General features: G+C 40.7%; 1 protein-coding gene across 4 annotated transcripts in view; it reads left to right on the top strand.

The window, feature by feature from the left end:
- The window catches only part of DDI2 (DNA damage inducible 1 homolog 2), a 42,185-nt gene extending 33,184 nt beyond the window's left edge, over positions 1-9,001 (top strand). For all 4 annotated transcript variants that reach the window (XM_065936035.1, XM_065936036.1, XM_065936034.1 and 1 more), the window contains one exon: positions 940-9,001. In XM_065936035.1, the coding sequence (XP_065792107.1) occupies positions 940-2,825 (1,886 nt within the window). In that variant the 3' untranslated portion in view covers positions 2,826-9,001. The remainder of the gene's footprint in view (positions 1-939) is intronic.
- Positions 9,002-12,728: the final 3,727 nt, after the last annotated feature.

The raw sequence follows: 12,728 nt of genomic DNA, 5'->3' as shown, positions 1-12,728 counted from the left end.
TATGAATGGTCAGTAAGTTGCAGTGAATCTAAATTGTTATTGCCTATTGGAAAATTTATGAACTCTATCCCTCCTCTTCTCCTATTTCCCTGCCCTTAAAGTAGGAAATGTTCTTTCCTAGTTATATTGTGTTAATTCGATAAAGTAACTGATACTCCTTTTCAGAGTTGCGTTGTTTGGTAAGATAATAATTGAGATTTAGTCTGTTTGATCTTTACCTTTATTTTTGTTCTGAGTCAAACTCACACCGTTTTTGAAATGTTCGGATAGAAATAGAATGTTTGCTTCTCTGTCTTCTAGATGTCCCTGAGTAGTATCACATTGTTATTTCTGAGACATAAATCCCAGATATACCTGGCTTTAGACTTCTCAGGGTCCACATTTGACACACTGCAGTGAGTTGGCAGGAGGATCTTCCTAGCACTGAAATCTGCAAGATTATATTGTGCGTTTAAGAATCACCTGCTTCAAAGAAAAAAGAATCACCTGCGTAACTTACTGAATAAAGAGACTTCTAGGTTTATTCCTCAGAATAATGTCCTATAGTCTGCATGCTTAGCAAGCTTCCAGGTGGTTTGAGGGCAAGTGGTAGAGAGAACACACTTGGAGAAAGTATTTTGGAGTTCTAAACCCACTGAGAGTAAAGATACATAAATGTCCTTCAGTCTTGAGGACTAACTTAGCCATTCTTTGGTACCTAAATAAAAATTATTGAATTCCAGTATACATAGTTTATCAAGAACATGCCTACCTCTTATTCTGATGCTATGATGTTGTCTCCCACAATGAGAATGGTTCATGTATAAAGTCTGTGAATATAAGACAGATCCACATTTAAGGATCTGATTTTATCTTGTTTAAATTTATATCTTCTGATAATTTTGTGGCCTTTATAACCTGCTGATTGATCTTTTTTCTTTTCATTGTCGTCCTCTGTAGAGAAAAGCGGTAAAGAAACTACCTCACTGGGAATGTCATCATTACCAACTTCAGATGGATTTAACCATCAAGCCCATCCTCCAGGACTGAGTCCTGAGATTGGTAATCCTCCAAGTCGTGCTCACTCTGTCTCTGCTTCAGTCAGCCCTATCCAGTCCAGTGACCCAGACAGCATTGAACCTAAAGCTGTGAAGGCTTTGAAGGCTTCAGCTGAATTCCAGATAACCTCTGAGCAAAAAGAACATCTTCCTCCACAGGATCTTTCTGATTGTACTCCTTCAGCAGACAGTGCTCCAGCAAACCAGAGTCCAGCTATGCCTTTGCAGAATTCACTCGAAGAAGCCATTGTTGCAGATCATCTAGATAAATCTGCTGAAAGAAGCACCCAGGGCCTCAAATCTCATCTCCACACAAGACAGGAAGCCAATTTATCTGTCACAACTACTGGGATGCAAGAACCGCAGAGGCTCACAGGGGAGAAAGGTTGGCACCCAGATTATCAGGACCCAAGTCAGGTGAGTGGCCTTCAGCAGCGCGAAGAACCAAGGAGTGAACAGCAAGAGATTATACAACAGAGAGCTTCACATGACCAAGACCATCTTTGTCACACAGGGGACCTTGAACTTCTTGGAGAAAGGCAACAAAGCAGTGCTGGTTTGGAAGCTGCAGTGAAAGGAGACAGGCTACAGCAGAATGTGGACCTTCCGGGTACAGAGAAAGATATTCTACCTTCAAGATGCCTTGGCTGCTCAAATTCAGAAACACTTATGGAAGTAGATATTGTTGAACAGTCCCTAGTTGCTGTGCTGAATTCAGGAGGTCAGAATACCAATGTCAAGAACATTGGTGCATCTGATCTCATCTTAGATAATCCCTTGATGGAAGTAGAAACATCAAAATGTAACCCTTCCTCTGAAATTTCGAGTAATTCCATTTCTACTCAGGATTTACAGCTTCTAGAAACTAATGTTGAAATGTCTGAAACAGGTAAAGAATGTGGGAATCGCCCTTCCTCTTTAATAAGTCTCTGTGGCAGTTGTCAGCCCTCTCTAGAGTCAACAGAGGAATCTTGCTCATCCATAACGGCAGCCTTGAAGGAACTTCATGAACTTTTGGTCATTAGTAGTAAACCAGCTTCAGAAAACACATCTGAAGAAGGTATCTATCAATCAGAGACAGTAATTGAGGGCCAAACAGGTATTAAGGACCTTTCTGAAAGATGGACCCAAAATGAACATCTTATAACAACCCAGAGTGAACAGTGTTCACAGGTCTCCTTTCATCAGGCCGTATCTATATCAGTGAAGACAGAAGAATTAACAGACACTTCAGCTGACGCTGGAGTGGAAGATGTAGAAACTGTTAACTTGAGGGGTCCAGATGATGACCTATTAACTGATAAGGAAGGTGTCCCGAAGTCCAAGGAGTCAGTAAACGAGAGTAGTTCTGTTACTGTAGCCTCAGCAGAAGTGTCTAATCAACTACATTGCACCTTAGGTGTAGAGATTTCACCCAGACTGTTAGCAGATGAGGAGGATACACTCAGTCAGACTTCTGAGCAAACTGAGTCCTCATCACCCGCTTGCATCCTGGTTAGAGATTTGGGTCAGGGCACACAGAATCCAGTGACAGACAGGCCTGATGCCAGGGAACATGTCTGTCCTGAAGCTGCAGGGTCACTTCTAGGATTTGAACCACCTACCAGCCATCCGTCACCAAGTCCCTCCTTTCTTGCACCATTAATTTTTCCTGCTGCAGACATTGACCGGATTCTCCGTGCCGGCTTTACTTTGCAGGAAGCTCTTGGGGCTTTGCATCGAGTTGGTGGAAATGCAGACCTTGCACTTCTTGTCTTGCTAGCAAAGAACATTGTAGTTCCTACGTAACCATGGAAAAGTGGGCTAGACCATACTCTCTTCCCTTTAAAAAAAGAAAAGCTGTATATCTACACACACATATACACACTCACCACATATACAGTGTATGTAGAAACCTGCAAGCAGAATGTTGAGCCAGATTTTTTTTTTAAAGATTTTTTTTCGGCCAAAGTAATTTATGATCTCTTGTCTGATGAATTTGTCTATCCTATTTGTTAAATTTTGGGCCTTTTTTAATGTATTGGCAGTATGTGCACACAGAAGCTTTTTATTATCATTAAGATGATGTATTCTGGAATAAAATTGATGGTTTTGTGTATAGCATACCCTTGTAGAATGAGAGTGAGTGCTTTAAAAAGCAGAAGCCATGAGAAAATCCCACCACCCATGCAGCTGAAAGCATGATGTGGCTGTATCTGTGCTGTAGGTAAGGTATGGCTTATTGACTCATTTTTTGGTTTACAAACTTGATCACATGGTTTGATGTTTGGAATGCATTATGATTCATCGGTTGTAACAGGAAATTGAAGAATAGTTGAAGAATATTTCCTGGAGTGGCATGTTTCCATTGGTGTGGTTAGGATTTGACATTTTAATGTGATGAGTTGGGAGGGCTTAAAACTTGGGCTGCTTTGTACATCACAGGCTACTGCATGGGTTGCCAGATACCTTGGGTGGGATTTTGTGAGGGAATTAACATCAGAATGTAACATGGTGCTACCCAGATTAAAAAAAGAAAGGAAAAACTGTAATTGCAATTGCCAATGTCGATGATGTTTCAACAACTGTTGTGAGTGAAATAATGGCCTAAACACTGGAATTTACTAGCAATTGGGTTTGGTAGCATCTCACTTATCACATCTCAACCCTTAATGACTCATGGTGAACTTATGTTCAGCTGATGGGTTGGTTGCCAGCAGTTTATTTCCTTTCCAAACTCATCTTCTTCTAGGAAGTTCTTCTAAAGCTCAGTTTGAGCTGTGTTCTGAGTGAAATATTCAAGTGTAATAATCTTGTCACTGGTTCATCTTGGTGCTTGGAATGGTCAGTCTATTTGGTGAGTGTCTTTCATGGCAGTGGAAATAACAATTGGAGTTTCTGACTCAAGTGGCCTTGGTAGAGTTTTCCATCCCTTTCTTTCCTCAGGAGTTTCTTTTTTTAAGCAAGATTCGTCATATTTGTGTTTACCATGTCAAGATAGAGTGGGGCATAGTATATAGATGTATTTATTGTGGCCTTTTTTTATATGAGGACTAGCCCTTGGAAATCATTGTCCTGTGGGCCCCACTGTGCAATAATTCTACTGGGTAGATTTTAGACTTTTTTTTTCCTGGAAGATAAACTCTCTTGTATACCTAGCAGGAATCTGAAGTCCTGGTTTTATTGAAGAGAATTTTGAGAATGATAATTCCTGACTCCAGGTGATGATTTGCAATGTGTCTGAAACAGAAGCTTCAGAAGAGTGATTTGTGAACTTTTAATGTTAAGTGATTTTTGTCTGAAGTCTTACTCTCTTTGAGAGTTTATTCTTTCCGTCAAAATTTACGTCATTGAGCACAATCAAAATGGAGGCTCATATCTCAGGAGTTTTTTAAATCTTAATTTGGGGGCACTTAGACTTTACTCTTCTACCCTATTCCATCTTCTTTCTTTTTGCTGTGATGTTTGTATGTGTATTAGGAGCTGTGAGTGATATGATGGAAAGTCGCATAGATTCCTCGTGATTCTCTGAAGTTAGGAAATGGTTGACAGACAGAGTTGTCGCTTACCGTGTTCAGGGTGGCGCCCGAAACAAGTTAGCCAGATTGTCTTTACAGTGTTCTTTTAGACAATCCTGTGCTGTAGACCCTTTTGCCTGCCCTACGCCAAAGATATAAGATGCACTAGGAACCTGCTAATAGGATTTCTGTCAACCAGCTCTTAGAACTGTGACTGTAATTAAGTAGTGGTGCTATGATTGAAGCAAAATTTAGTAGCCATGCAATGGGCCCCTGATTTGCTTTATGGGTATGATTGGGAATTTATTGTGAGCTTATAAATCTTTAGAGTTGCAAAGTGGGGTGAGGGTAGGATGGGAGGACTTATTGATGACAATAGACTCCTCCAAAAGGCCTTCTTTATAAAGATGGGCCTCTTAGTTTTCTGTACAAGCAGTTCCTCTGAACACTGCTCAGAGACTTAACCACTAAATTTTCACAATGTGGAGATTTGGGGGTCAATCCCAGGTGGGCTATAGAATATCAGTTCAGAAAAGGTTTCATTACAATAGCTTTTATTGTATGTATATGTATATTTATTTCTAGGAGAAAATTCAATAGATAGGCCTATAGTTGTACACGTATTCTTATTAGGAATACTTTGGATGAGCTTAACCCACTTGCCAAATATCCCTGTCCTTTTTCATCATTTATTTTTCCACTTATAGTTGCTTTTGATTTTTTTTAAATCTTCCTGTCCATTGTTTGTGTGAAAGTAAAAATTGTTGACATTTTCAGGGTCTTGAATCATTTTTAAATTTAGCAGTTCTAAAACACAAAAGGAATTAAGGAACATGATACTAGTGAACCTTCACTGTCAATTTTTATGCAAAGTGCAGAAATTAGAGATTAACTTCTCCAAGAATAAGATAAAATCATTGTGAACTCCTCTGATTGCCAGCAGAACTGGTGAGACCAGCCATTACCAGTATGGGCTGCTTTATTGGATCACTCTTGTCATCATCAGTAATGGACAGCCTTGTGAACAGTGCTTACCTCCAAGAGTGGTGTCTGTTTATTCACCAAAGAGAGGAGAAGATTTCCTTCCTTCAAGTTGGTTCCTGTGTGTAAGATGTGTTTGATAATCAATCAGCTATAGGCTCTAGATTTTGCCATTGTCACTGGTAAGAATTATTTCCACTTGTACCTCTTTAGGCATCCAGACATCGTCTAATAGCCTTCATCCCACCGTTTGGGCTTTATCTATTATCACAAAGATTATCAGTTGCTTGGCAAAGGGAACTAGATAGATGGTAAGTGTGTGTGAAAACTGTTCTGCCTTGCAGCCTACATAACTTTCCAGAGCTCCTTGTCTCAATACATACTGAAGGAAGACAGACACCGTGTATTTTTTCCCAAAGGGAAAAGATACATGAGACTTTGTGTTACCGATTTTATGATAACCAGTTGAGGTGGAATCTGCCTGTTTTTCCCTTAGCACAGCTTTTCTATCTCTAGCAAAAGCCATAAAACTTTGGGTTGGTTTATAACCATTTACTCATGTGTATATATACATGTGTGATAGATATCCTGCAGTTAATTTTACATAGATTAAAAAGCAAACGTTTATTAATCTTCAGATAACAGTCTTCAGTTCTGGTGAAGACTTTTATCCCACCATGTTTATAAAAAACAGCCTTGCAAGTCACTGGCTAGAAGAGTTGCAGTACATTCTGATTTCCATTTCCTATCGGTCTGTCACCTGCAGAACGTGTAAGCAGGGCGATTGAACTGCTACGTGTTTCCAACTTGCTATCACTGGTAGCATATCATAAGAGAAGCTAACTGGGTTATGCATTCTTTAGCACAAATACCAAAAAGGCAAATTTCTCCTTTGAATTTGGTGAGTCAGTGTAGTCTGTGGCTGAACTAGAAACAAACACAGTTCTCAGAGAGTTCCCCTTCTGAGAAAATGAAAGTTACCTTTCACCTTAGGAGATCCATAAATTAAAATAGCTGCTTTCTTTCTGAAAGATTTAAACATGCCGATTTACAACAAGGTAAACTCAAAGCATGTCCTTGAGAACCAGAAATGTCAAATCATGGCTCAGGTTCCCCAGTAGTGGTCCCTCGATGGATGTTACTTGGGAGTTCATCATATAAATCATAGAACTTAAGGGAGGAACCTTTGATGTGCTTGATTTTCTCTTGTGCCTTAGTTTCTCCAAATAGCAGAGGCATCAAGTTCGAGTGGGGGATAAAAGTGGAAGTATCATTGGGGTGGGGAAGGGTAGAGAATGTCTGCAAATGGCCCTCCTGGAGATAGGCATGTATAGAATGTCCTAAAGGCTCACCTTTATTGTTGATTGAGAGTTATTCTGCACCAAATCATTTTATTTCCCCAGAAGGATTAGATTTCCATAGAAGGATTATGACATGGCTTTTTTGCATCAGGCATACAAAAAGCAAAAATGGTTTCTATGTGTTTATTATGTTCTTTATTGTGCTATCAGTATTACAGTGGTGAAAGCAGAAGTTCAAGAAATCTATTTGAACAATGAACTGTTACTCTCAACTGCAGTTTGGATCTTTGAATAAAAATTTTTTGTTACTTACTCATGAAACATTAAGTGACTGGTGAGCACTGGGGATACAGCAGTACTGAAACAAACTGGAAACTGTCCTGTAAAGCTGTCAGTCTCCTCAAGAGACATGAAACAAATCTCAACTTCAAGTGCAAGATCTATTTTTGCCTATTAGCTTCATTTATTTTAAAAGTCGTACTAGGATAATTTGGTTCAAATTCAGAGAAAATGGAAAAGCAGGGTCAAGATGGAATTAGAATCTGAGAACCTAAAACTGCTCTTAAAAATGTTTTTGAAAAAATGAGATTGGAGAAACCAACAAAAAATGTTCTAACATTTGGTAAAAACACTTGAAGAGATTAAGGACAGAATTCAATTTACACTGTTGGTGAGGGGGGACAGGCAGGATAGAAGTGCAAGTAAATGGAAGATGACCTAACGTGCACCAGTGACAGTCAACTTATCCTTCCATCAGGACCTCCTTCCATGCAGGGTAGAAGTATGGACTGTGCTATGGCATCCTTCCTACCGTCTTTGAGTCAGCTGCTCTGAAATACTAACCATCTGGGCCAACAAGACTTAGCAGAGAATTCTGGAAGATTTGCTGTTTTAAAGCAGTTGAGTGCAAAATGTGAAAATAGAACTCTAGAGCAGAGAATGTAGCAAGCAATGGTTCTGAGACTGGATGAGGGGCAGAATTTATTTACAAGAAAATTCAGGCCTCTGCCAAATCTTTCTCCAGGACAGGTCCATCAAAAGGACATTCTTGAGCCCAATATTTAAAATGTCACCGTGTATGTGGTAATCCTGAGGATACAGGTAGAATTTCTGAACCTTAACTACAGTGACTTCTGAAGTTTACAATTAGAAAATCCTTGCAGGTTTGTCAGTTACATATTTGTAATCTAGATCCTCTGGGGACTAAAATGTGAGAGGGTGTAGCAGATAAGTTTTAGAGCACAGTCTTAGGGAATGAAATCTACAGAGAACATTGGTGCAAGGGTGTAGAAGATGGGATATTTCCCTAAAAAAAAATTAAGGAGACTTGGGGTGGGGATGCGGAATATGAAATTAGAATAATTTTTACAGAATTATATTTCTCTTCATATGTACCATAAAGAGGTCTTCTTTAGCTAACTTGGGAAAGAGGTGTGCTGGTAGATTTTTTTCCTGGGAAGATACATAACTAATAAACTATTTTACTAGGAGTTTGTTTCACATTCAGCCTTGAAGGACGCATCAGTGGCTTAAAGAAAGGTAGACCTCTCTAGTTTGCTATATACTCAGATCAATTCAGCATACTAACTGTGTTTGCTTTTTTTTTAACTGTGTACCTACAATGAACGTTGAATGCTCATTTTTATTCAAAATTTCATTTCCATGGCAAGTTGGGCTAATGGCCTTTGCACTCAAATAAGGTTTGTTTACCAGTTTTGTAGCCATATTTGGCAAATTTTAGCAAATAGAAACCCCTCTTTTCCCTCTTATTTGTTCTTGGAATTGTTCTTTTATCGCTTTCCTGATTTTTCTTTAAGCTTTGAGACTACTGCATCTTACAAGAACTAGGCTGATTGGCAAAATAGGCTTGCCAGTAGCTCTTTCATTCCCATAAGGCATTGGTTTTGAGAGTTGGGAAACCTCTGAGAGCTTAAGGGAACCAAACTCAGGAACCCCACAGCTGGCTGCATTGTGCCAGTGGTTTGGGGGCTGGACACGACTTGTCTGCAGCTGAGTGAGCTAGATGCATTTGGGTTTGAGTCGTTGTCACATACTAAAATGTAAGTCAGCCCTGAGTAATCAAAACACTTTTATTTTATTTTTCTTTTTTTATTAGGAACTTTCTGAAGAAAAAGTGATGTGTAAAACATTTGATATTTAAGACAATAAAGTTTTTATCATAAGACTCTTGCTTGATTAGTTTCTTTTAAGTTGGTATGGTTGGTTACTTTTGTCCTTGTCTCTGTCTCCCGGCCATTTAAATAATTTATGCCTAGGCACTGTTACTTGTGGCCATGATCCTAAACACCAGAAGAAGTGAGCCACTCCCAGATAAATCCTGCAGGTGGATGGCCATCTGCTGATGTGAAACGGTGACTGCTCCCCAGTGATGCACAGCAATAGAGACAACATCGGTGACAGGGTTTTGTGGCTCAGACTAGTCTCTAGAGCTAGGATGCTCAGGTGTGAATTCTAACTTTGCCACTTACTAGCTGCGTGACTTTGGGTAACTTCCCTGACCTTTCTTAGTTTCCTCATCTATAAGATGGGGACTATTGGGGTTGTCATAGGGGTTCATGAGTAAGTTAGAAACACCCTTGGGTGTTAACTAATGTGGAGTTACCATTTTTTGCATGAGTGTGTGCTGTGGGGCCCTTATTGAGAGGATTTCCAGTGTATATAGGCTTCCCTGATGGCTCGGCCGGTAAAGATGTGGGATGTGGGATGGCACGGGAGACTTGGGTCAATCCCTGGGTCAGGAAGATCCCCTGGAGGAGGAAACGGCAACCCACTCCAATATACTTGCCCAGAAAATCCTGTGGACAGAGGAGCCTGGTGGGCTACAGTCCAAAGGGTCACAAAGAGTTTGACATGACTGAACGACTAAGCAGTAGCCAATGTACATGGATCAGCTGATATATACAGGGAGTAGTTTAGAGACATCCCCGCCTTGTTCTGTTATCTTTCCTTGACTATCAGAATGCTGAGAGCCAAAGCTACTTCTAGTTGGAGGTAAGAAGTACTAATTATTTTTCCATTGTTCAGATCTGAATCTGATAATCAGTTCATTTGAAATGAAGTTTCTAGTACTTGATACGAGTGGAGTAAGTTGTGAAACGTTAGTTATTGGTGGAAAGAATTCTAGATCTTTGGTACAGAGAAAGGGGAATTCACTGCATCTGTATTTTAAGGCGGGGGAGATTGACAAGCATCACAAGTGAATTGGGGGGTTTATGGCAGGGATCTACAGCTTGTAGGAGGAAAATAGAAGAAAAGGGTAGGATATACATTTAAAAATAGAAATACAGAGGAATGGGGGAAAAGTTCAAGAACAGTTCTAGATTTTAAAATGCAAATTAAGCAGAACATACTTCCATCTTAAAGGGCTAAATTGTCAGCAGATATACTGCTTCCCTGTTCAAAACTATTAGTGTTCTAATCGGATTAGCAAACTATCAGTTCAGTTCAGTCGCTCAATTGTGTCCGACTCCTTGCGACCCCATGGACTGCAGCACACCTGCCGTGTTGTCCATCACCAACTCCTGGAGCTTATTCAAACTCGTCCACTGAGTCAGTGATGCCATCCAACCACCTCATCCTCTGTCGTCCCCTTCTCCTGCCTTCAGTCTTTCCCAACATCAGGGTCTTTTCCAATGAGTCAGTTCTTTGCATCAGGTGGCCAAAGTATTGGAGTTTCAGCTTTAGCATCAGTCCTTCCAATGAATATTCAAGACTGATTTCCTTTAGGATTAACTGGTTGGATCTCCTTGCAGTCCAAGGGACTCTCAAGAGTCTTCAACACCACAGGTCAAAAGCATCAATTCTTCGGTACTCAGCTTTCTTTATAGTCCAACTCTCACATCCATACAGGGCGACTGGAAAACCATAGCTTTATCAGTCCTTATTTGTGGATTTTTGTCTAAGAAGAGCTAGAGTGGCTTGGTTCCTCATAGAAAGTTACTAAAAACCAACATTTTCCCTGTTCAACTCCAGGTATCTGAAATAGAAATTCCCCAAACCAGAAATATTCCACCACCCACCCCAACCTGTTCCTCTCGGGCTTCCCCTGAGAAGTCAATGGCAGCTTCATCCTTCCAGGTGTTCACTCAGACCTTGACTCCTTTCTTTCACAACCTACATCCAACCCATCCTGGATCCTATTGGCTCCATTTCAAAATACAGTTGAAGACTTCTCTGGTGGTCCAATGGCTAAAACACTGTACTCCCAATGCAGCAGGCCTGAGTTCAACCCCTGGTCGAGGAACTAGATCCCACATGCTGCAACTAAGACCCGGCACAGCCAAATGCATATTATATGCATAATTGAAATCTGATCATTTCTCAAACCATGGTCAAGGCCTCATCATCGCCTCTCACCTCAGTACTGCAGTAAGTCTCCCTGCCTCTAGCCTTGTCTACAAAATGTTCTTAGTACAACAGCCAGCACGGTTCTGTTAGATCACACCTTTCCTTAAACCCTCAATGGGCCCTTAACTCACTCAGGGTAAAAGCTGAAGTCCTTAGAATGCCTCCAAGGCCCCTGTGTGCCTCTGGCTTTTCCTTAATCTGGAATGTCCTTTCCCTGAACACCTCCATGGTTTCTTCTCTCACTCCCTTTAGGTGTTCACTCAGATGCCACCTCAGTAGGGCCTTCTTTAGCTAATTTATCTTTGTCATTTTCCTTCATTTTTCTCAACACTGACACATCCTAACATCTTCATTTCACTTCTGTATCTCTTATCTTCCCCATTAAAATGTAAGCTTCTTGAGAGTAGGGGTTTGTTGCCTTTTCACTACTATCTCCCAAAGCCTAGAACTTTGCCTTATGCATAGCAGGCCCTCAGATATATGTTGAAGTAATCCGTGAATACCATTAGACTGGCTCAAAGGCCCATGAGTGGAGTGACAAAAATGACCTGAAACCCAGTCAGGTCATTGAGGTCAGTGTGCAGGTTTAGGGATTCTAGCCTGGGGTGACTCTTGACCTTGGATTTGGGTGTGCTAAGTCACTTTAGTCATGTCTGACTCTTTCTGACCCTGTAGACTAGCCTGCCAGGCTCCTCTGTCCATGGGATTCTCCAGGCAAGAATACTGGACTGGGTTGTCATTCCCTTCTCCAGGGGATCTTCCCAACCTAGGGATCGAACCCTCATCTCTTACATCTCCTGCATTGGCAGGCAGGTTCTTTACCACTAGCACCACCTCGGAAGACCTTGAGTTTAATGTGAATTTTAAAAGATGGGTGACAGATTCCCTGGCAGTCCAGTGGTTAAGACAGCATTTTCACTGCCGTGGGTCCAGGTTCAGTCCCTTGTTGGGCAACTAAGATTCCACAAGCCTCACAGTGTGGCCAAAATAAGAAGGAAAGATGACATTATGAGGTTAGTAAGTTTGCAGGCTTCCCTGTGAGGTAGTATTTTTATTACACCCACGTCTAAGACTAATTTGGGACTGTGGCAAACAGCACCTCTCCATAATGGTTGTACCAACTTGGGCCATAATTTCTCACCCATTATCTTCCTGGAATAGAAAAGGCCCAAGTCAGATGTAAAGAGAAGGAGCCTTTTATTTGGTGCAAGTTCTCTTTATGTGCTTTTACTTCTATGGTCAGCTAAAAAATTTGCTGCATCCCTATTGAATTAAAATTTAATCAGAAAATACTAAGTCAATAAACACTGAATATCATGTGCCAGACACTGAGTTGGTGCTGTGAATGCAGCATTGCATGAACTGAGCACAAGTGCGCATTCTGCAGAGCTTACGTTCTAACAGAGTCTTTGAAGCCTGACCACAGACAAGAAAACACAGGTAGTAATACATCCTAAAATGAAAATTTAGGAGGTTGGCATGCTATACGGGACTAGAGGCTACTTCATGTGGAGTAACGGCATCAGAGAGAAAAGTCTTCTGAG

Source organism: Muntiacus reevesi, chromosome 5, assembly GCF_963930625.1.
Source record: "Muntiacus reevesi chromosome 5, mMunRee1.1, whole genome shotgun sequence".
NCBI classification, from domain to species: Eukaryota; Metazoa; Chordata; class Mammalia; order Artiodactyla; family Cervidae; genus Muntiacus; species Muntiacus reevesi.
This window is presented reverse-complemented; position numbering and strand designations above follow the sequence as displayed.